Source organism: Akebia trifoliata, chromosome 12, assembly GCF_017979445.1.
Source record: "Akebia trifoliata isolate Shusen 1 chromosome 12, ASM1797944v1, whole genome shotgun sequence".
NCBI classification, from domain to species: Eukaryota; Viridiplantae; Streptophyta; class Magnoliopsida; order Ranunculales; family Lardizabalaceae; genus Akebia; species Akebia trifoliata.
In genome coordinates this window covers 20,213,930-20,238,123 of record NC_141386.1, presented here as the reverse complement: position 1 = coordinate 20,238,123, position 24,194 = coordinate 20,213,930, and the positions used below count along the sequence as shown (strand labels likewise).

Below are 24,194 nucleotides of genomic sequence, written 5' to 3'. Positions count from 1 at the left end.
AGAGTACCACACCTATTTTTAATACTACACTACATATAATGTGCTAGTTCTTTAGTTCTTTGATTTTGGGTATGGTTGAAAGTTTTGTTGTTAGGATTGCTAATGGATTAGATTTTTGGATTGAAGCTGATCTATAATTTATTTGAAAACTTATTATATGGGGTCTTTATTATTTTTTTGGACAAAAAATAGGAAAGATCATTGAGTTATGATTGTTTGATTCTAATTTTCTCTTATGGTGGCCTTGTGCGAGTTGGGATCCCTAAATGTAATGATGTATGCAATAGGAGAGATGACCGAGTTTCTCTACTATTTTAGAATGATTACAACACTAATATAATAGCAAAATTTTCAATCCGAAACCAATTATCCCAAATATTGTGCTTGATGTAATCATATTCTAGATGGGTTTAGTTTTATATTTTGTGTTTTATAATATTGATTATTTTTTTTTAATGATCTATTTATGATTGCTTGGATTCCTCTTAGAATAATTTCATAAAATTTTAAATTATAGTCATTGTTTATTGAATTTGATTTTGGGTCTAATACGTTCCAGTAACAATCCATGATTATAGACGCAATAGGCTAATTTAACCATGTACCAAGTACATCAAGAGTGTCAAAATGTTTGGAATGACTATTTCACATTTTACTTCTTAAAAGGTCCTTATTACAAGCAAATGTACTACACCAAACAAAACTTTAGAGTTTGGACCAGAGATCCTTTATCAAGCACAAGGAAAGTAGTCTTCCTGCTGGACATGTAGAGGAGAAATTCGTTGCACAATATCTTCTTCTCGTTGTTGTTGTTGCTGTTGTTGCTGCTGCTTGAAATTGATTCGCATGCAGGCTCCAATAGGTTTCCCTGCCAATGGTATCACTGGTAGGTTGTCACAATTGCATATCTCGATCATGAAACCATCTGGGTCATGGAAAAACAGTTGATCCACAAGGATCCCGCCTTCCTCCACTACTGCCCTCTGCACATACTCAATTCCCATCTCCTTCAGCTGCTTCTCCACTGCAACCATGCTCTCACACTGCAAAAGGGCATTTTTGGTCATTTCAAACTGACGCCTGTTTTATACTTGAAAGCTGTCATAATTTTTGGCTCATTACCACCTAATGTTTGGCTTGATTAATGGTTTTTTAACTCTTGGATTGAGGATTATTTTCATAATGACCTTAAAATTCACCCATGTAACTGATAATAATGCCTACCAAATAAAATGACTAAAGCGGATGGGATGAAATCACCAATTGAGCTAATTTTTTATATACGTTTCTAAGAGCATCTCCAACGCAACAACCTCTACCCATACCCATACTCATAAATGAGTCTTTTACGTATTCTGGATAGTAATTCTTTTAGGTATTGTGGATAATAATTATGGGTATCCATATGATATGCATTCCAGCCGTGTTATCCATCAGTGTTATTCTTAAATGATTTAATAATTTTTTAATTTAATTCAAATTTAAAATTTTCTAAAATTAACTTTTTTTTTAAACATAAGTACTTGGATTTTTTCCTCCTAAAAAAGATGAGTAACCAAGTGGGAATACTTTATTTTGGTTGAACATTTTACAGATCCTCGAAACTGCTGGTTCATTTTAATACCCTCACTTTGATGGTGGTGAGTCAACTCTTATTTCTGGGTAGTGGAGATATCATGGACCTTTCTCTCATTCACGTGATTCAATAAGTTTAGGAGGGACGTCTGTTGGCCCCGATGCTTTTGAGCGAGATGTTCCAATCTCTCACAGCTTGTTCCTCCGGTCTTGATCTAATTTTTAGAGTATGTGCTCCCCTCCTGCAAGTAAATTCCAAACTTAGCTTAGTTTTAAATTTAAACTTAAATTTACTAGTTTCTAAAGTTTAGAATGTTCCTATTATTGTAGCTTTGATTTATGGATCATCTAGCTTCAACTGAAGTTGTTAATCGCCCATTTTGCGTTAACGCCGATCTCGTACTTATGATGTTGAGACGAGATGCTCCCCTCGTCTCAGGTTACAAAGAAGAGTAGTATTCCTTTATCGGCAACCTCGATGATGAAGAAGTGAGGTGGGTAGGTGCGTTCCGGCCTTTGGGGTTTCTCATGATTGTATTGATAGTGCCGATTTTCTCGTTTTGATTAGTCTTCACGGGGATACTCATTACATACCACTTCGGGTTCTTCGTTAATTTGGTTATGATCAGGGTGTGCTCATCCCAGAGAATTTCGATTTAACTGGTCCTTTATCGATTGCACTTCTGAATCGACTCATGAAAGAATGGAATTGAGTTGAGGTTCTGAGTCGACCTATCTTCGCAACACACTTATTCCCAGCGTACTTACATTGGATTCGAGAACTCGTTTCTGGGAGACCCCCGGTGTCAATAGTTCCCCGAACATGCCCGGGTGCTTCATCTTTATTTGATTATCGAGATCGAGTGGAGGAGTCTCAAAAAATATCTAGACCCAAAAAATAGCGAGGGAATACTTTATTTTGATAGCGAAAATATCTAGACCCAAAAAATAGTGAGGGATGGGTCCTATTTTGGAGTTGAAATTTTCAGTCTCTATTACCCATGTCGGCAGTTGGGAGTTGATGGGTAGAGGGAAGGGTACCTTGGAGTTGCTCTAATAAAGGTGAGTTTAACATTCGTAGTTGGTGGGTCTCCAAAGGAGACTGGGATCATGTTGCAACATAACCCCTTAGAGTACAAGATCTCTCATCAGGATCTCCAATCTTTCCATTGACTTCATAGTTTTGAGATCCCCATCATCCCAATTGTGCCAATTGGGGCACTTTTCAGCCCCTTCATTATCCCATGAGTACACACCATAAATCCACTTTATATTTTGGGGATCGTTTTATTTTTATTTTTTGCCAAGCAAGCAATGCAATAGCAGTTAATGGAGGTGAAAAAGATTTGGGATCAACTAACCTCAAGCCTTTACCATTTAACTAAGTGGCACCTTCAATATCTGATATTGGAGACCTACACACTAAAAATCAACTTCATTGGTACTTGTATTGCTGAATTCTAATCTTTTTCTCGAACTTATAATAAAGAGAGATTTACCCGACAGATCCAACTGTTGTATTTTTATTACAAAATTTCCCTCGGAGTTTTGACAATTTTAAGAGAGCCTTACTTTATGAAATTTATAAAGCACCAAACCCCACTTAATCAAATTTGTTATCGAGCAAACCCTAGAGTGGAGATCCACATCATAAAATTCAAATTTATGTTGTTAATTTACTACTTAACATACCTTAGAGTGGATTCTAACTCCATCAAATTGTTGCATCCAAAAACATGATCTGATGTGTTAGGGTTATAAAGGACAAAACTATTAAGAACTTTCAGAAAAAAAAAATTTAAAAAGAAAATGTCAATTTTCACCATTGAATGTTAATTGTAAATTTGGGAGTTCGATAATCATCCATTTTCAACACCTATGATCAAGCTCAAAAAAGATTTTTTTTTTTCTAATTTTTTATTTTGAATCCAAAGTTTTCCAAAGACTATGTTGTTGGATTTATATTTTGATTATTCATATATGTCCTGTAGATACATGGTTTTCATCATTACAACGGCCACACCTATTATGGTTTGGAGTCGCCACCATTCATGTTGTAAGTGAGTATGAATAGTCACCCGGTGTACATTTTCCAAAAAATGATATTTTTGGCTTATAGTGACTACAATGGATAAATGAACTAATCGAACCTAGGGATCGGGGTAAGCGGCTCGATTAGATAAAAGGGAAGGTATTAGGCACCCTTTTTTCCCAGTCAAGTTGGGGTAACCTCAAAGAACTCAGTCATTTTGATTTTTTTTTTAAATGAAAATAAAGTGTCATGTGTGTGCATTTGTACCCTAATAGGGATTTATTTTTTATTTGATCATAGGGTCATCTCGTTAATGGAGATGACCCTTATAGATCCTTAGTCTTGAGGTCCATTCATCCTAAGTTCATCTAAAACAAAATGGAAAGGAGAGGGGATAGTAGAAGAGGAAGGATGAGAGGGTAGAGAGGGAGAGGGGGGTATTTATTTCACCCACCTTGATGCTTCCTATTTTCTTTCTTTCCTTTTTATTCTTTGAGTCTTCTTGAGTTCTTGGTAAAATATGAGAGAGTGTATTTTTTTGAAGAAGATTAGTATGAGATTGGAGAAGAGATGAGGAGAGGAAGTAGATTTTTTCTTTTTTTAGCAAGACTTGGTAAAGATAATTGGTTAGATTTTTCTTGGTGATAGTGGGTAACCATATTTGGGATGAGGAGAGGGGTATTTACAGATGTTTAAAAGATATTTAGGGGTATAATGGGGTGAAGAGTTTGGATAATAGAAAATGGCATGGGTTTTAGAAGTAAAGGGTATGAAATTTGGAGTGTAAGTGAGGGTAATTGTGTAATGAGTGGAAATGGGTGAGGTTTAGATCCAAATGGGTTGGATCCTACCCAAATCCATTTGTGTAAAGTATTTGATGAGATGAAATGAGTGATGGTTGATGGAGAGAATGGGGGTGTAAGGTGTTAAGTGTTTGATTGAGTATTGGGTTGATGGAAGATGTAAGGTATTAGATTTGGGGTGATGGGTAGTGTAAGAGGTTTATTTGATTAGATTTTGGGAGGATTGGGGGGATGATGACATCTGACAAATGGGGAGATGATGAGATTGGTTGATTGATGATGGTGGTTGGTTAATTAGAGAGAAATGTATGGGTTAGTTTGATGATGATGGTAGGAGGTATGGGTTGAGGTGATTTTGTTGGAGTGTTTTAAGGGAAAGTGATGGGTGAGGTGTAGGAGATATGGGTTGTGATGTGGGTGTTTGATGGTGTTAGAGAATGGGGATAGGTTAGGGTATGTAGGATATGGGTTGTGATGTGGGTGATTGATGAATGGGGATAGGTTAGGTTAGGGTAAGGTATGGTTTGAGGTGATTTTGGAGAGAAGTAATGTGGGTTAGATGAATTGTTTAAAGAATGATGATAGGAGTAGGTGATTAGATAAGGGAGGTGAGTGAGGATGACAACATATGTCATCTTTTGGTGTTATATTGGTTATTGATTTGATGTGGGTGATGGTTTATGGGTTAGGGTTGTGAGTTGGATAATGAATTGGATATGGGTAGGATCTTATGGGCTTTTAGTGTTAGGCTTGGGATTTAGAAATGATTTTGAGTTATTTTGGATTGATTAGGATTTGTTTTGGGTTTGATTTTTTTTAGAAGGTTTAATGGGGTTTAAACAAGCTGGTGTTCACACTTTCTTTGCCTAAGGTCTCGCTGCAATGAGGCTTAATCGAGGCTATGTTAACGTGTTGGGTTCTCGAACTCAACCTTTTTCGATTTGAAGAGCATGGAATGATTCTCACTATTAAGGAGATTGAAATATTATTAGGTCTCGAGATGTCGGGTATCGTAAGTTTTTGAGGATTCCGGGTGGTAGATTGGTCTTGAAGACGATGTCTAGATCCTTCTTGGTTGAGCATTTTACGGATCCCTCGAAATCGTTGGTTCATTTTATTGCCCTCACTTTGATGGTGGTGAGTCAACTCTTATTTCCGGGTAGTGGAGATATCATGGACCTTTCTCTCATTCACGTGATTCAATAAGTCTAGGAGGGATGTCGGTTGGCCCCAATGCTTTTGAACGAGATGTTCCAATCTCTCACAGCTTGTTCCTTCGATCGTGATCGAATTTTTTGAGGATGTGCTCCCCTCTGCAGGTAAATTCCAAACTTAGCTTAGTTTTAAATTTAAACTTAAATTTACTAGTTTCTAAAGTTTAGAATGCTCCTGTTATTGTAGCTTTGGTTTATGGATCATCTGGCTTCAACTGAAGTTGTTAATCGCCCATTTTGCGTTAACGCCGATCTCATACTTATGATGTCGAGACGAGTTGTTCCCCTCGTCTCAGATGGCAAAGAAGAGTAGTATTCCTTTATCGGTAACCTCAATGATGAATAAGTGAGGTGGGTAGGTCCGTTCCAGCCTCTGGGGTTTCCCGTGATTGTATTGATGGTGCCCGTTTTCTCGTTTTGATTAGTCTTCACCGGGCGACTCATTACATACCACTTTGGGTTCTTCTTCAATTTGGTTATGATCAGGGTGTGCTCATCCCCGAGAATTTTGATGAGTTAACTGGTCCTTTATCGACTGTACTTCTGAGTCAACTCGTGAAAGAATGGAATCGAGTTGAGGTTTTGAGTCGACCCATCTTCGTAGCACACTTATTCCCGACGTACTTACATTGGATTCGAGAACTCATTTCTGGGAGACCCCGGTGTCAATAGTTCCCCGAACACGTCCGGGTGCTTCATCTTTATTTGATTATCGAGATCGAGTGAAGGAGTCTCAAATTGATCATCGTCGAATTCAGGCTATCTGACTCAAATCCGAGAAGAAGATGCAGAAAGAGATTGCTAGGTTGACATCTGCCCTTACCCAATCTGGATGTAGTGATAGTGGTGAAGTGGCTAGGCTTCGAGCTAAAGTCGCTGAGTTGAGGGATCGACTTGTAAAGTGTCCTCATTTTGAAGACTTTGCAGCATATTTGGTGAGTCGCGATGTTTTCGATGCCGAGAAAGTGATGATGAGTCAGGCTATCTGGATCCGTGCTTTGGAGAAACGCCTTGACTCTTTTTCATTTCTCATCATGATGTTTGATTGACTGCGTTGTATTCACTTTTTTTGTATTTTCTTTTCATTACCTGAATATATGCAAAATGTTGAAAGATTAATGCAAAGAAAATATGTTTTGTACTTACATGGCCTCAGGTATATCTATTGTTCTTGAAAACACGAAGTTTTGTTGAATAAGTCCTAGATTTGTCATCATCCGCCAAAATAGTAGTTTTTAAAATTTTGTGAAATGTCTTTATCAAATGAGTATGATAAATTCAGAGTTTGTAAAATCTTTGGTTGTGACGGTTTCAGTGTTTTTGCCAAACACAGGGGATACAAGCGCCAATTATCTTTTGGTTCCTTTAGAGTCATCCCCAGTGCCCTGGTATTGGAAGATTATTATCTGTTTGGGTCTTGGGATTTTAAAAAGATTTCACCGTTCACAGTTTATACTCTTGTGGGCCAGGAGTTCTTTTGTTTTTTTTTTTTTTTTGTTTTTTTTTTTCCTTATTGCCTCCTAGTGCCAATTACGATTTTCACCAGATCCGATTTCCACATTTTACGCATCGACGTCCTTTTTGGGATTTTCATCGTGCTGGTAGCTTTGATCTTGTCATAGTTTGATTCTTTTACTCATAGCGCCCTTTCAGGTTTTTACTATGCCCTTTCATACTACACTTGTATTTTCAGATTTTTACATTATAGTTCTGCTCGGAGTTTCTGTGTCTTTGTGGCTTGGTGACTCAAGTTGAGCTGCGAGATCGGCGACTCTACTCTTATAATGGCACTCTTTCTTAAGTAACAGATCTAGATTCCCCTCTCGAGTTTGCTGACGACTATTCGTGGTTCGACAACTCAAGTTGAGCCCGAGATCGGCTACTCTACACTTCGAGTACTCTTTTTTTTTTAATATCCGACCTGGATTCCCCTCTCCAGTCTTCCAACGACTAACAAGACTTTGAGGTCCGGACCAAGTCGCAAGATCATTGGTGCTGCCATTGTCATTGTGTTACCCTAGAACATTCCCTTATCAAAAATGACTTTTAGTAGGACGAAACATTGGCTTAGGCTTATGGTAATGGCAAGATACAAAAAGGTTAAGGTCTGGGTTTATCTAAAATGGATTAAACATGGGGTTCGTCTCTTTTTGTTTCGAAAATGTGATCTGTGTCTCCTCCCAGCGTCCCTTGAATTTGTTTAGGATAGAGATTTGGGTCAAGCTCAGATCAAGTGTCCGAGTTTTTGATTTTTTTTTATTTTTTTTGTAGTTTTAGCCGTTCACAATTTATCCTCATGTGGGCCAGAAGTAATTTGATACTTTTGATTTTTCTGATTTTCTTTTCTTTTGTCACCTTTTTTTTTTTTGTTCTTTTTTTTTGTATTGTTTTGTAGTTGTTGACTTGTCCCAGTCTTAGGTTAAAAAATGAACGTGATGGCTCAAAAAGGTTAACTAGGGTATGATAGTTAGTTTGGGATAACAAAGATGGCCTTTCGTCATCTCAGGACCAGTTCTTAAGCATAGTACTTCTTGACCTTGTCAGCATTGATTGATTGCGGGAAGACTTGTCCGTCGATTTCTGTAAGGATCAGAGCTCCTCCTGTCTTTACCTTCTGCACGATAAATGGTCCCTCATAGTTCGGTCGAAACTCTCCTCTGGCATCTTCTTGGATTGCTAGGATCTTCTTCAATACAAGGTTTCCTAGTGAGAAATCTCTAGGCTTAACCTTCTTGTTATAGGCACGAGCTATTCGTCGTTGATGGATATGTCCATGGCAAATGGCTGCGAGGCGTTTCTCTTCAATCAGATTCAGCTGATCAAACCGAGCTTGAATCCATTCAATTTCATCCAACTCTGTTTCTTTTAAGATCCAGACCTCTACGGGTAAGACTGCTTCCATTCTATAGACTAATGAATACGGAGTTGCCCCAGTTGAGGTCCTGAATGAGGTTCGATAGGCGTGGAGTGCAAAAGGCAATATGTCGTACTAGTCTTTGTACGTAACTGCCATCTTCTTGATAATTTTCTTGATATTCTTGTTGGCTGCCTCAACTGCTCCGTTTATTTTAGGTCTATAGGGTACAGAGTTGTGATGAGTGATCTGGAAGTCTTCACACATTTTGATCATATCCTTGTTCTTGAAATTCTTAGCATTCTCAGTCACTAGTTCGCTGGAGAGCCCATATCTGCAGATAATGTTATTCTTGACAAACTTCAAGACATTTTTTTTTCGTGAGTTAGCATAGGATGCAGCTTCTACTCACTTGGTGAAGTAATCGATAGCCACTAGAATGAAGCGGTGTCCATTAGCAGCTTTTGACAAGGTCTGACCTATGACGTCCATGCCCCAGAGAGAGAAAGGCCAAGAAGTAGTCATATTATGTAGTTCTGAAGGTGGAGCATTGATCTTGTTGGCATAAATCTGGCATAGATGGCATTTGCAAACATGCTGATAGTAGTCACTCTCCATTGTCGACCAATAGTATCCCATCTTTTGAAATACTAATCATGGAAGAAAGCGTAGTTAGTGCATCTGTGAACTGATTCTTAGCTCTTGGCATGTATGTGAATGAGATCTTGTCAAAGCGTGAGCTTAGTTCCTCTAGATATTCGTGGTAAGGGACCAGTCTCTACTCTCGGGTCTTCCATTCTCCAGTCATCTGATAGACTACTAAACTTGAATCTCCGAAAACATCGATCTCATCTACCTCAACTTTCAATCCTACTATGCATGCTTCGTATTCAACTTCGTTGTTAGAACATTAGAACTTCAATCTAATTACAATTGGCACGTGAGACCCATTTAGTTTGATTAAAACTACTCATATTCCATTTCCTTTATGATTGGCTGCTCCGTCGAAGTACATTTTTCAGCCTGGTTTGTCGTCATCATCCTTAATCTCGGTAAATAGTATGGCTTCATCCGGGAAGTTTGTCTTTAATGGCTCGTAATCAGGTAATGGGTGCTCGGCTAAGTGATCGGGGATGCCCTTTGATGGATTTTTGAGTGACATAGGTGATGTCAAACTCAGATAATAATAATTACTATTTCGTTGTATGACCTGTTAATGTTGATTTTTCGAATATGTACTTTAGGGGGTCCATCCTGGCTATAAGCATAGTTGAGTAACTAAGCAAATAATGACGTAGTCGTTGAGATGCCCAGACTAGTGCATAGCAAGTCTTCTCAAGTGTCGAATATTTTGCCTTATACTAAGTAATTTTCTTATTGAGATAGTAGATAGCCTATTCCTTCCGTCTTGATTCATCGTGTTGCCCTAGCACACACCCCATTGACGTTTTTTGCATTGAGATGTACATCGGTCGCCCTAGAGTAGGAGGGACTATGGCTGGTGGATTGATCAGATATTTCTTGATCTTATCGAATGTTTCCTGACAGTCCTTGTTCTACTTCTTTAGCGTGTACTTCTTGAGTAGCTTGAAAATTGATTCGCAGATATGCGTGAGTTGAGGGATGAAATGGCTAATGTATTGTATTCTTCCCAAAAATGCCCGAACATCTCTCTTTGAAATGGGTGCTTTCATCTCGATGATGTACTTGATTTTTGCCGAATCTATCTCAATGCCTCTTCAACTAACAATGAACCCTAGTAACTTGCCTGATGTTGCCCCAAATACGTATTTTATCTGATTTAACCTTAAATTGTACTTCTTCAGCCTGTTGAACAACTTCTTTAGATTCACCAGATGGTCTTCTTCAATACTGGATTTAGCAATCATGTCGTCTACGTAGACCTCCATTTCCTTATGGATCATATCGTAGAATTATGCGGTCATTACCCGTTGGTAAGTTGCCCCTGCGTTTTTCAGCCCGAATGGCATAACTTTGTAGTGGAAAGTACCCCATGGTGTGATGAATGCAGTCTTTTCCTAGTCTTCTTCTGTCAATTTTATCTGATTACAGCCTAAGAAGCCATCCATGAACGAGAACATGTCGTGCCCTTCTGTACTATCAACTAGAGTGTCGATGTGCGGAAGTGGAAAATCATCTTTAGGACTAATCTTGTTCAAGTCTCAATAGTCAACACACATGCGTACCTTTCCATCTTTCTTAGGTATTGGGACGACGTTAGCTAACCACTCAGGGTACGTAGAGACGGCGAGAAATCCTGCTTCGAATTGCTTCATGACCTCATCTTTGACCTTGAAAGTCTATTCTGGTTTTAGCCTTCTCAATTTTTGCTTGATCGGTTTACTTCCTGAGGCAATTGGTAGCTTGTGTACAACGAGATCCGTATCTAATCCCGACATATCTTTGTATGACCATGCGAAGATATCCTGATAGTTTCATAAGAGTTCGACCATTTCTTCTTTCTGTTACGACGTTAATAAGGTTCCGATCTTGATAATTCGTGGGTCCTCTTCGGTACCATGATTGATTGAATCTGTATCTTCAATGTTTGGCTGAACACCTTTCTCGTGACGTTCTACCAAGTCTTTGATTTCTTTAGGTGGGTATTCCATTTCATCTTTAGATTCTTCCTCGATTCCCAAGAGGTCGAAGTCAAGTTCAAGATCGAAATCATACTCGTTCCTTTCAAACTCTGTTTTATCTAGGTACTCATTTGATGGAGACAGATCCCTTGAAAACTCTTTTTTTGGTTTTTGAAAAATATCTATTTTTTTACAATTTTGAAAGCTTTTTAATTTTTTGTCTTTTGAGAAATTTTTGATTTTTGAGGAATATTTACTTTTTTGTTATTTTTTTGGATACCCGAAATAAGAAAAACAACCATGCAAATTCGTTAATAAAGATAGGGAGCCCACAAAACAGTCTTTACCCAATGACAAGGGCTCGTTATGATCCTCGGGCAAACTAGATTCAACTAATGGCATTTTTTTTATGCCTCAATAGTTTTAAAGGTTGACGGGAATTCCTCTTAATTGTTTAGAACGTCCCTTTTTCTGAGGGGGTGGATGAGATGAGAGAGTGATTTGTTGGGTGATTTGGTCGATGGTTCGGAGATAACCATTATCTCTGATTGATCTTTGTCAGATTGGGGCATAGTCCTTTCCAAACTCAGTAGGATGACGACTGATGCCCAGTCAATGCCAGTGGGAAAGGGTTATTCTTTTCCTTGACTTGTAGTGATTTCCACTTTTGCAGGCTCTTGGGTAGTCTCTGATAGACTTTCGTTGGAGTTCCCATTGAATAAAACATCAATGCCTTCTATGAAGGATGACTGGGACTCAACAACTGAGTCTTCATGAATGTGCACAGGTTTAAAATTTACCACTTTTGACATCTTTACTGATTTTGTTGCAGCAGTTCTAATAAACTGTTGGGTCTAGTTTGAGACTTCGAAAAGCTAACACTGATGTAAGGAACTTTGCCCAGATTCTAGACATTTGGTTCCAGGTTTTGCTTTCTCGCTAGTTGAAGTTCTTTCTTCTTGTCGTTTATTTCTGCTATATCCTTTTTCGTGGGCCTAAACCCTAGACCAAAATAAGGATTGTGTTTTTTTGCTTCAATCGGTGTAGCTCTCCCCTTTCCTCCCGCTCCCAACCTTGTCCAGGTTGGTAACCTGATTTTTTTCAAAACCCGACCAATCATCAGGTTTGTTCTTGATAGTTCTGCCTTTACTCTCTCCTTCCCTTTTTCCAAGTGGTTAACAGCAGCAAATCGATAGGAATGGTATAACACTTTGTTTTTGTCATTTCGATATCTATAAACGGCACATCTGAAGCTCTACCGACTGGAATAAGATTTTCTGCCAATACTGATATCATCCTCTGCCCCAATTTGACTCTTTGGTGCAATGAGGACGGTACAACCCCTGCTATATGGATCCATGGCCTGCCCAGCAATACGTTGAATGTCGTCGGTATTTTCATGACCTCAAACGTTACTTCGAACATACATGGGCCTATTGTGATCGGTAAGTCCACCTCTTCCAAAGAATCTCTTCTTGAACTGTCGAAGCCTCGGACAACCTTATTGTTGGGCTGGACATGTGACCTATCTGCGTTAAGTTTTCGGAAGGTTTTAAGAGGACAGACATTGAGAGCTGAACCATTATCGATTAACACCCTAGCCACCATCATGCCCTTGCACATGACCATGATGTTTAACAGTTCCATAGGCCTCCGCCCTTCAGGTCCAAATTCACTCTCTGTGAAGATAATGGGATTGGAGGCCATGATCTGGCCAACAGTTTGCTCTACTTGTGCCAGTGAGGTAGTTGTAGGTACATGCGATTTCCCCAGAACTCTCAGTAATGCCTCTTAGTGTTCCTCTGATTTTTGCATCAGGCCCAGGATATTGATTTGAGCTGGTTGTTTGTTCAATTAGTCCACTATATTATGCTCACTTTTGCGAACGAGCTTACTAAAATCTGCAGTCTCCTTGTTTGTAACTTTCACATTCTCTTCTGTCTTGTCATCTTTATACAACTTACCCTTTCCCTTTGTCTTCCTTTTTTCTTCATTTGTCACTTCTTTTGTGGCCTTCTTTATTCCTTCCCTTTCTTCATCTGTCGTCTCTTTTGCGATTTCTCTTGTTCCTTCCCTCATGCTTATCCCATTTTCTGGTATTTTTGACATCTCTCTATCCTTGTCATATGGTCTATATCAGCCACCATTATTTTCTTTATGGTCTCAACCCCCGTGGTCGTGGTGATAATGGTTTTGTAACTCCAAGGGACGGCTTGGTTGGAGGTATAGGGGAATGGTTTAGGTGAACGTATGGTCATTGGCGGTGGATCTAGTTTTACATTGAGAATGAGGGGTGGTGGTGATGATTTGGATGTAATGATGATGGAAGGAGTTAATGAAGTATAGGGGTTGATGAATGGTGATCGAGTGGATGAAGTGTATGGTATATGAAGGGGGGTCGGGTTGAACCTTGAGAATTTGGTAGTATGTAAGGTATAACAAGAGGAAGTCGGGTCGAATTTTGATGGTTTGATGATCCGTAAGGTATAACTAAAGGTGGTCGGGTAGCAGTATTTTGATGAGTAGGATGGATGGTGAGATTAGCCATTCTGAGTGGTAGATGTGAATGTTGAGATTAGTTGGGCGCGTATTGGTTGACAGTATTGATTATTGGTGTTTCTGGTCCTTAGATAAACTGGATTCTAATCTTTAACCCAACAGGAACTATCAGAGCTGATGGATTAAAGTTTGGTTTTTCGAGAATGGCATTCACTCTATGCCCATTTCCCTCTCTATTGTGAGTAGGTAAGGGATTTTGGTTGATGTTCTATTGTTGAGTAGGGTTCGATGGTCCATCCAGTATGAGAGCCTTCCTGTCTATCGGGTTTTGTACCTGATGCTTGAGGTTCCAACACTGGTCTATAGAATGCCCTGGTGCACCCATATGGAATTCACAAAACAAACTAGGATTATACCCTGGTACCCTTGCAACCTTTGGATTTGGTGGTTTTTTCATGAGATACTCTCCCCTGAGTAGTATTGGAAGCAACTCTGACAACGACATGGGTAACCTGGTAAACACCCTGTTAACTCTGTTAAGGCGCGCTTGCTGACCCTACCCGTACTATGGTGCTTGTGGTACAATAGGTGGAGGGTTTGCCCGAAATTGGTTCTGAGGTGCAGGGGTCCAGACTGGCGGAGGTGCCCATGAAGTTGATGGCGCTTGTGATTTTGGTGCAGGTGAAGGGATGAAGAGGGGTCGATTTGGTTGTACGTTGTTGACCTGTGTTTCTTCCCTCTTCTTTCCCGGAGGCATTGGCTTTCTCTGATAAGGGATTCCTGCTGTCACCCCTAAACTTGTAAAATCAAATATCAGACCAGTTCGGATCCCGTCTTCGACCCGATCTGCTACCTGTACCAGATTTGAAGATGAGTATAGAAGGCGTGCCCTAGTGTCGAGATAAACGTGGTGTTCATCTATTGCTTGGTTATTGCTGGCCTTACTTGTAAAGCTGACTCTCGCCTTCTCTGTGCATACTCTTTCACAGTTTCCCATTGCTTTCTTGTCATCTTGACCATATCGTTCCGATCTAGACCAACATCTGTATTGAACCGATAATTTTGCCAGAACATCTCAGCTAGGTCTTGCCATTTCTTAATGAGTGAGTGATCCAATCTAGAAAATCATTTGAGTGCCGGCCTCGTCAAACTTCTCTGAAACAATTGTACTAATAACCTGTCATCCTTGCCATATTGGCACATGGATCCACAGTATAACTTTAGATGCGATAGTGGGCACCCTACTCCATTATACTTTTCGAACTCCAAATACTTGAACTTGACCGGTAGTTGAGCATTGGGATAGAAATAGAGGTCTTTGAATCAAGTTTCACTCATCGTGTTGAGGCCCTTCATTCTTCTCATCTCTTCCTGCAAAGACTCGATTTGCTAAGCTAATTTTTTATCTGTTGCACTTTTGGCCTCTGTGGCCCTATACTCGCATTCGTCATCAGAAATGACCACAGGGGGTGGTCGATTCTGGGGAATATAGAACGGGGGTCCTTGGTATTCAGGCATTGCAGGTGGCATGGTGGTCCGTGGTTCCTGTGGAGGTTGCTCGGGTAAATCCTGATTTGATCCGGACGCGTGTTGTTGTATTGTTTGGGCTTGTATGATGCTGGTGTTGACTAACAAAATATTGACTATCTTTTCTTGTCTCTCAATTATTTCAATAATGCTGCTATTTGTGAATCGATACCCGACGTTTCGGCCACTGGGGGATGTGCCTGTTCGAAACAACTCATGGTGACTATAGATGATCTAAGAAAATAGGGAGGTACCTCTGGCTGTTTATATTTCTTTCGTTTGGCCACCTATGGGTACAAAAGACCAAGCGTTACTATCTTGTTTACAAAAATGAAGATGCATGATGCTTTTATTAGGTCGGGTAAAGTTGTTTATTATGAGTTTTAAAGGAAAAGTAATTTCTCGGCGTAGAGCCAGCATCAACACGGAGTTGGTAAATTATTTTTTTTAAAAGAATTACATCAACACGGAGCTAGCATCGACACAAAGTCGGAATTAACACGGGGTTGGTAAAATGCTTTGAAAACGGAATTATCTCAGCATGGAGCTAGCATCGACATGGAGTTGGCATCAACACGGAGTTGGCATCAGCACGGAGCTGGCATCGACTTGGAGTCAGTAACACATTTTTGAAAATAAAGTTATCTCACCACGGAGTTGGCATCGACATGGAGTAGGTAAAACATTGTTGAAAAAGTAATTTCATCAGCACGGAGCTGGCATTGACACGGAGTCGGGAAAATATTTTGAAAAAGGTAGTTTCATCACCACAGAGCCGACATCGACGCGGAGTCGGGAAAACATTTTGAAAAAGGTAACTAGCTGGTATCGACGCGGAGTTGGAAAAATATTTTGAAAAAGGTAGTTTCATCAACATGGAACTAGCATCAACGCGGAGTCAGCATCGACACGACGTTGGTAAATTTTTTTTTTAAAATGAGTTACATCAGCACGGAGCTGGCATCGACACGGAGTCGATAAAATATTTTGTAAAAGGTAATTTCGTCAACACGGGGCTGGCATCGACACGGAGTCGAAAAAACATTTTGAAAAAAGGTAATTTCATCATCACGGAACTGGCATCGACACGGAGTCAGGAAAATATTTTGAAAAAGATTTATCATCAGCTTGGAGTTGGCATCGACATGGAGTTGGGAGAACATTTTGAAAAAGTAGTTTCATTAGCACGGAGCTGGCATCGACACGGAGTCGACGAAGTATTTTGAAAAGGTAATTTCATCAGCAAGGAGCTGGCATCGACACAGAATCGGGAAAACATTTTGAAAAAATAATTTCATCGGCACGGAGCTGGCATCGACACGGAGTTGGAAAAATATTTTTGAAAAAGTTGTTTTATCCGCACGGAACTGACATAGACACGGAGTCGGGAAACATTTTGAAAAATTAATTTCATCAGCACGAAGCTGGCATCGACACGGAGTTGGAAAAATATTTTGACAAAGGTAATTTTCTCAGCACGGAGCTACCATCGACACGAAGTTGGGAAAATATTTTGACAAAGTAATTTCATCAGCATGGAGCTGGCATTGACACAGAGTCAGTAACACATTTTGAAAAAGTAATTTCATCAGCACAGAGCTGGCATCAACACGGAGTTGGAAAAATATTTTGAAAAAATAGTTTTATCAGCACGGAGCTGGCATCGACATGGAATCGATAAAATATTTTGAAAGAGCAGTTTCTGAGATAAATCGAGTTAGAATAAACCATGTTTTTGGTAGCCTCCAACTCAGTTCTATGAAATCAACACCGGCCAGGCAGATCTCCAAGGAAGAGGAGGCGCACAATGGCACTCTTAAATCACCTCATTCCCTGAATAGACGTAGTCTATCCCCCTCATATCAATAGGATAAGATCTTTCTAGACATCGACTTTGATCAATGACTGCAATTGGCACTTTTTAAAATCTTTTTTATTTTTTTTTTGTTGAGAAAGTTGAATGCATTTGAGTCAATAGATCGGTTGTTATCTTTGTTAGATCATGAACTTGGTTTGAAATTTGATATGGATCCAGTTTGTAGTGGATCTGGGTCTTAAACCCAACTGAAATGGGTTTGGATCTAGCTTGCGAACCCAGTTGAACTGGATCTGGGTCGTGGACCCTATTTGAATGGATTTGAGTCGTGGACCTTGTTTGAATGGATCTGGGTCATAAACCTAGTTGAAAATTGAACTAGGTCATGGACCCAGTTGAAATGGATTTGGGTCATAAACCCAATTGAAATGAATTTGGATCTGGGCCGTGAACCTAGTTGACCCAATTGAAAATGGATCTGGGTCGTGGACCCAGTTGAAAATGGATCTGGGTCATGGACCCAGTTGAAACGGATCTGGGTTGTGGTCCCAGTTGTAATGAATCTGGGTCATAGACCCAGTTGTAATGGATTTGGATCTGGGTCCTAAACCCAGTTGAATGGATTTGGATCTGGGTCATAAACCTAGTTGAAATGGGTATGGATCTGGGTCATGGACCCAGTTGGATGGGTATGGATCTGGGTTGTGACCCAGTGTACAATGGATCTGGGTCGTGGATCCCATTAAAATGGATATGGATCTGGGTCTTGGACCCAGTTTGAAATGGATTTGGGTCGTAGACCCAGTTTGAAAATGGGTCTAGGTCGTGGATCCAGTCGTAGTGGATCTAGGTCATGGACCCAGTTGAAATGGATTTGGGTCGTAAACCCAGTTTGAATGGACCTGGGTCGTGGACCCAATTTGAATGGATCTGGGTAATGGACCCAGTTGTAGATGGATCTGGGTCGTAGACCTAGTTGAAATGGGATCTAGATTGTGAACCCAATTTAAGTGGATCTGGGTCGAGGACCCAGTTAAAATGGATTTGGATCGAGGGCCTAGTTGAGATGGATCTAGATCGTGGACCCAATTTGCATGGATTTAGGTCATGGACCCAGTCTGAGTGGTGCGGGTCGTTGACCCATTTAAATGGAAATGGGTCGTGGACCCATTTTTGATGATTGGTGATAGACGATAACAAATTTGATTATAGGCGAGGTTGATAATATACCACATAAGGTAGGATCAACTTTGATCGATAAAATATTTGCGAGTTCTGTTTTGATCAATCAAAGAAAAACGACGAGGAGTAGGCCCTAAGTTTAATTAAAAATAATTCATTTAAGCATTTTCAAGCCTTAAACATCAAAAGAAAAATAATCCCGAGACAAAAGTTGTCAAGACTGATATCGGGAACAAAATGAGCAAAAAAAATTTGTTTTTTTTGTAATGTGTATTTCAAATACAGATGGGCATAAAATACGCCGAAACGTACTTAAAATACGGACCAGTACGAAATTTTGGCTAATTTTTTTTTAATGTTTGTTAATCCAACTTGAGACACATTGCCTCTGGTTTTTGGCTTGGGCAAAAAAAAAGTTGCATTTTTTCATTTTTCCAATTTTTTTGTTTTGATTTATTATTTATTTTTTATTTTTCATGATATGCATGATAAATAAAAAAGCTGGTTTTTCCCCTCTTTTCCAAGGGAATAAGCAAATAAAGAAAATTACACCCAACCTATACAGCTTGGCCTCGTAGGCTTACTACTTGGGCTTCGAGGCCCGATAGCAACTAAACAAATACAACTTAGCTTTGGGGGTCGATGTGGACTTGAAACTTGTGTGTCCTGTCATTGTTTAATCGGGCACATGCAAGCGGCTAGTAGGTGATTTCATAGCTATCCGATCTTCAAACCTCGATGCATACCTAAGTACGCACGTCGTTGGTTGATGATCGGGTTTGATGTGTTCATTTCCGACACTTGAAATAACGATCTCAAGCCGTGAAACTACTAAGCATCGGGGCTAAGTATACTAAGGGTGGGGTGGCTTGTGAAGTGGGATATGCTCGCAAATGCACGTGCCATTTTTTTCTTTTTTTTTTCATTTCTTTTCATCGACCTCCTTACAAATATACAATCCAAGCAACGAAAGTAAATAACTATTACAATGTAGTCACGTGAGAAAATAAAAAAAAGAAACATAGGAAACAACAAACGAACAACGTTAGTAAATAAAAATCTTTTTTTTTTTCAAAATAACCGAGTTGTCACAAGGGGTGAACCATGACTCCTAGTGGATTCGCCAGCTGTAGATACGTGGTTTTCATCATTACAACGGCCACACCTACTATAGTTTGGAGTCTCCACCATTCATGTTATAAGTAGGTGTGAATGGTCACCTGGTGTACATTTTCCAAAAAATGATATTTTTGGCTTATAGTGTCTCGCAATGGATAAAGGAACTAATCGAACCTAAGGATCGGGGAAAACGATTCAGTTAGAGAAAATAGAAGGTGTTAGGCACCATTTTCTCTCCGTCAAGTGACAGTAACCTCAAAGAACTCGATCATTTTGATTTAAAAGAAATGAAAATAAAGTGCCATGTGTGTGCATTTGTACCCTAAGTATGGATTTATTTTTGGCTTGATCATAGGGTTATCTCATTGATGTAGATGACCCTTATAGATCCTTAGCCTTGAGGTCCATTCATCCTAAATTCATCTAAAACAAAATGGAGGGGAGAAGGGATAGAAGAAGAGGGAGGATGAGAGGGTAGAGAGGGAGAGAGGGGGTATTTGTTGCACCCACCTTGATGCTTCCTATTTTCTCTCCTTCCTTCTTCTTCTTTGAGTCTTCTTGAGTTCTTGGTAGAATATGAGAAAGTGTATTTTTTTTTTTAGAAGATTAGTGTGAGATTGGAGAAGAGATGAGGAGAGAAAGTTGATTTTTTTTTTTAGCAAGACTTGGTAAAAAGAATTGGTAGGATTTTTCTTGGTGATAGTGGGTAACCATTTTGGGATGAGGAGAGGGGTATTTATAAATGTTTGGAAGATATTTAGGGGTATAATGGGGTGAAGAGTTGGGATAATAGAGAATGCCATGGGTTTTAGAAGTGAAGGGTATGAAATTTAGAGTATAGGTGAGTGTAATTGTATAATGAGTGGAAATAGGTGAGGTTTAGATCCAAATGGGTTGGATCCTACCCAAATCCATTTGGGTAGAGTGTTTGGTGAAATGAGATGAGTGATGATTGATGGAGAGAATGAGGGTGTAAGGTGTTAAGTGTTTGATTGAGTGTTGGGTTGATGGAAGATGCAAGGTATTAGATTTGGGGGGATGGGTAGTGTAAGAGGTTGGTTGATTAGTTTTTCAGATGATTGGGGGGATGATGACATGTGGCAAATAGGGAGATGATGAGATTGGTTGATTAGTGATGGTGGTTGGTTAATTAGAGATAAGGGTATGGATTAATTTGATGATGATGGTGGGAAGTATGGGTTGAGGTGATTTTGTTGGAGTGTTTTAAAGGAAAGAGATGGGGTGAGATGTAGGAGATATGGGTTGTGATGTGGGTGGTTGATGGAGTTAGAGAATGGGGATAGATTAGGGTATGTAGGATATGGGTTGTGATGTGGGTGGTTGATGAATGGGGATAGGTTAGGTTAGGGTAGGGTATGGGTTGAGGTGATTTTGAAGAGAAGTGATGAATTGTTTAGAGAATGATGATGGGAGTATGTGATTAGATGAAGGAGGTGAGTAATGATGATGACATGTGTCATCTTTTGGTGTTAGATTGGTGACTGGTTTGATGTGGGTGATGGTTTATGGGTTAGGGTTGTGGGTTGGATAATAAATTCGATATAGGTAGAGTCTTATGGGCTTTTAGTGTTGGGCTTGGGATTTAGAAATGATTTTGGGTTATTTTGGATTGATTATGATTTGTTTTAGGTTGGATTTTTTAGGGAGGGTAGGTGTTAAGGTTTAGGTGATATGGAATTAATTTTAGGTTAGGGGTAAGGTAAGAAATGAATTTAGGAAAGAGTTGAGGGCTTGTGGGCCTTAGGTGGGTTTAGGGTATTTGCGGATTCGGAGGCGGAGCGGTGGTAGTAGAGGAGGGGTAGGCGTCCCAAGTATTACGTTTTTTTAAATTATTAATTTTTTTGAGATTTTTGCAATTATTTGTTTGATAAAAAATACCACGTGTTGGCAAATCGGACTTTTTAGGCCTGTTGGAGGATTTGATTGAAAATCGGGTATTTTTTATGCAAGAGCGGAACGGTGAGGTTTTGACAAGTGTAAGATAGGTCAAACCCCTTTGGTGGGTCCCTTAGACCATTGGGAGGTCTTAGGGGCCTCGGTTCGATTAAAACGTCACTTTTTAGTGATTTAGGCCTTTGAAGCCCGTTGGCCAATTTTGTCAAAGAATCGATGTTTTGAGTGGAGCGGAGTAGATGGGAATATGTCGGGTCTTTCCATGTGGGCCCGTTAGACCACGAGGAGGTCTTAGGGGTCTCGATTTTAACAAAAGTGCCACATTTCAATGATTCGGGCCTTCGAGGCCCGTCGACCAAGTTTATTGAAAAACTAATATTTTTGGGCCCTTTCGAATGAGGGCTCGTTCAAATTGGGGTGTCTACATGTCCAACGATCCTTAGTAAGATTTGAAATCTTACACAGTAACTAATGGTAGCATGATTTATAAAGTAAGATTTGTTCAAGCAAAAAAACTTATAAAATAAGTAAGATTTGTTCAAGTAAAAAACTTATAACATAAGGGAGTTTTTGTACTAAAATTACAACTGATTGGTCCGCCAGCTAAATCTCTCTACAATAAATTGCAGCTAAGATCAATTTTCTTTTAGGTATATACCTAACCTGAGGAGGTGAAAAAGTCATGAGTTGGGGACCAGAGGAAGTTAAACATGGGGGGAGTAAAAAAACCTACTAGAAATAGTTAAATGTCCCTAAGGGCAAGGACATGGGATCAGTTTGTGAAATTGAGTTGCATTTTTTCATTTTCTTTTTTATCAGATAGTGCTCACTTCATAGATAAAAACACGTGTGACAAAGAAACAATTGTTAAACGTCACCATTACACAAACGTAATTGGCAGCTTTGAGTGTCAAAAATAAATTTTATAAAAATCATAAAAAAAAATAATTGTTTATTATATTTTTGTTTATAAAAACCTAATCAATAAAATTAAATAGGCGTCCGGAGTGACATAACCTTACTTGAAAAGAAGAAAAAAAAAAAATTTCCTAGAATGACTCCAGCTGTAGGACACTGACTTAGACACATAGCTAATGTGGAGGTGTTCATAGAATCGTAGATGTTTTTCATGGATGTTCTCTTAAAATACTTTTTCAAATTAAAAAGGGAGTTTCCCAATGTACAACTCAAAATAAATTAAGAAGAAAAAAATATGATCTTTGTTAAACCCTAATTACATTATGAGTGATGGCACCAAGAATTTGAATGATAAATTACCTGAAAAGACATGTGATTATCTTTGGGATTAATCTCAGTTTGCTTAGACATGTTCTCAGGGTCCTCAGATTGCAAGAGATGTATGCCCATTCCATAATTAAACAACCTAAATTAAACAAGAAATTAAAAATCAACTCCAAAACAAATTTTTTTTTAAAGTTATATAATATCTCTTAAATTTGATTTTTAATATATGGATTTTTATTTTTTAAAGTTACCATGCCCCTTAAAATCAGAAACCCAGGCCTAGTGGTTGGGAAAAACCAAAGAATATTATGATAATATTATAAGAAACAACCAAAAAAAACTAGAATGGTATCTTTTTAATTTGATTTTGAAAATGAGTTTTATTTTTAAAATAGAATTACCATGCTCCATCAAAATCAAAAGATCCAGGCCTCCAGATTGGAAAGAACCCAAGAACATTTTGATAAAACTTTACCGATTCCTCCACTGATTTACAAACTAGAGAGATATGATTCAGTGATGTAAGATGCAATGGACCTCCCCCCATATTCCCCACCATTCTCCAATCTGAATCTGAAAATTTATATTAGATAAATAAAAAACCATGACTAAAGATACAACAAGAAGTATGATATATTATAGAAAACTTAGAATCCAAATCAAAATGATATTCACCTTTTAATATCTTTGAACAATCGAAATCGAAACAAAGTGCTAGAGATCCTTACGGCACTCTTTGGTGATCGTAAGATGCCGTATTTATGGAGGGTTCCTTTGTAGATTGCCCACTTATTCCGCCACGTTCCAGTCTCGAAGGATGCCTTCGACACGTAGATGCCAGACCTGCTGAGGCGGCCCACAGCCTCGGTTCTATCAACTTCGCTGTCTTACATTTTTGCCGTTTTCATTAGAGTAAAAGACTTTGCTCTCCCTATTAGATAGCAAAGTTTGATGTTCAGAAACTTTCTTTGTTGGACCTACATTCCAAAAATCAGCTTAATGGGTAATCTCTATATGTTTTTTGATACGAGTACAAATGGTTTTCCCTTGAAATTTCCCAAATAAAAAATTAAAAATGCTAGAAACATTAATTTTTTTCTTCAAATTTTTTAATTTGTTAATTTTATTGGCTAGCCAAGGAAGGGTTATTAACAAGTAGAGTAGAACGTGGGTTAACGGGTTTTGCACCCAACTCACAAGTTGACTCCAGGAGCCTTACCAAATGTAGTAACAAAGTTCAAATTCGGCAATTATTGGGCAAGGTTCAATTCCATTAATTTAGATAAATTTTTAAAAAATATTCATAAATAAATCGAGAAAATTTTAGGAAATATAAAAATTATGTTTTTGGCTTTTACACTAAAATCCATCAACTTTGCACTTTTTATAAAAATCATATCTTGTTCTTGAAATTTATATATTATAAGTTTACTGTAGAGGATGTTTTTTGTGATGAACCAAATGACGACACATGGCGTTATTGAAATTTCCAGGCTTCGTATCGTGTCTAGTTTTAAAGGGGGGTAAATAGGATAATTAAAATTTCTTTCGATTTATCTAATTTTAACTTAAATTGAATAATTTGATTATGTATTCTTGTAAGTTTCATATTTTGTCAATCTTGAGACATATGTTGAGTGTCAGATCGATTTGTCATTGAAAACATATGAAGACTCCAGAAAGCTACTCAACCACACTAGTCTTGACAAAAAGCCCCTATGTGTGTGCACAAAGCCTAACAGGTAATGAGACCACCTAAGACAATTTCCTAATACTTAGATGATTGATAGGTTGACCTGTAGTAATTAGGA

At 38.8% G+C, this 24,194-nt stretch overlaps 1 protein-coding gene across 3 annotated transcripts; it reads right to left on the bottom strand.

The window, feature by feature from the left end:
• Window positions 1–628: 628 nt before the first annotated feature.
• On the bottom strand, window positions 629–23,203 carry LOC147389040 (glyoxylase I 4-like). 3 transcript variants are annotated; one of them, XM_086417536.1, is made up of 4 exons: window positions 23,059–23,203; window positions 22,785–22,956; window positions 22,417–22,522; window positions 629–1,043 (listed from the first exon to the last, which is right to left on the bottom strand). In XM_086417536.1, exons 2-4 carry the CDS (start codon window positions 22,940–22,942, stop codon window positions 732–734), a joined length of 576 nt encoding a protein of 191 aa, XP_086273662.1. In that variant the 5' UTR covers window positions 22,943–22,956; window positions 23,059–23,203; the 3' UTR covers window positions 629–731. The 3 variants fall into 3 exon arrangements, with proteins under 3 accessions (XP_086273662.1, XP_086273663.1, XP_086273664.1); XM_086417537.1 differs by having other exon boundaries at window positions 22,785–22,950; window positions 23,059–23,116; XM_086417538.1 differs by having other exon boundaries at window positions 22,859–22,956; window positions 23,059–23,102.
• Between the last annotated feature and the right edge of the window lie 991 nt (window positions 23,204–24,194).

Coding starts and splice junctions, on each gene's coding strand:
- LOC147389040 (XM_086417536.1), bottom strand. CDS start 22,942: ATGGTGGGGAATATGGGGGGAGGTCCATTGCATCTTACATCACTGAAT. Junction 22,523..22,784: donor TTTGATTTTGATGGAGCATG/GTAATTCTATTT, acceptor TGTTTAATTTAG/GTTGTTTAATTATGGAATGG. Junction 1,044..22,416: donor ATAATCACATGTCTTTTCAG/GTAATTTATCAT, acceptor GCCCTTTTGCAG/TGTGAGAGCATGGTTGCAGT.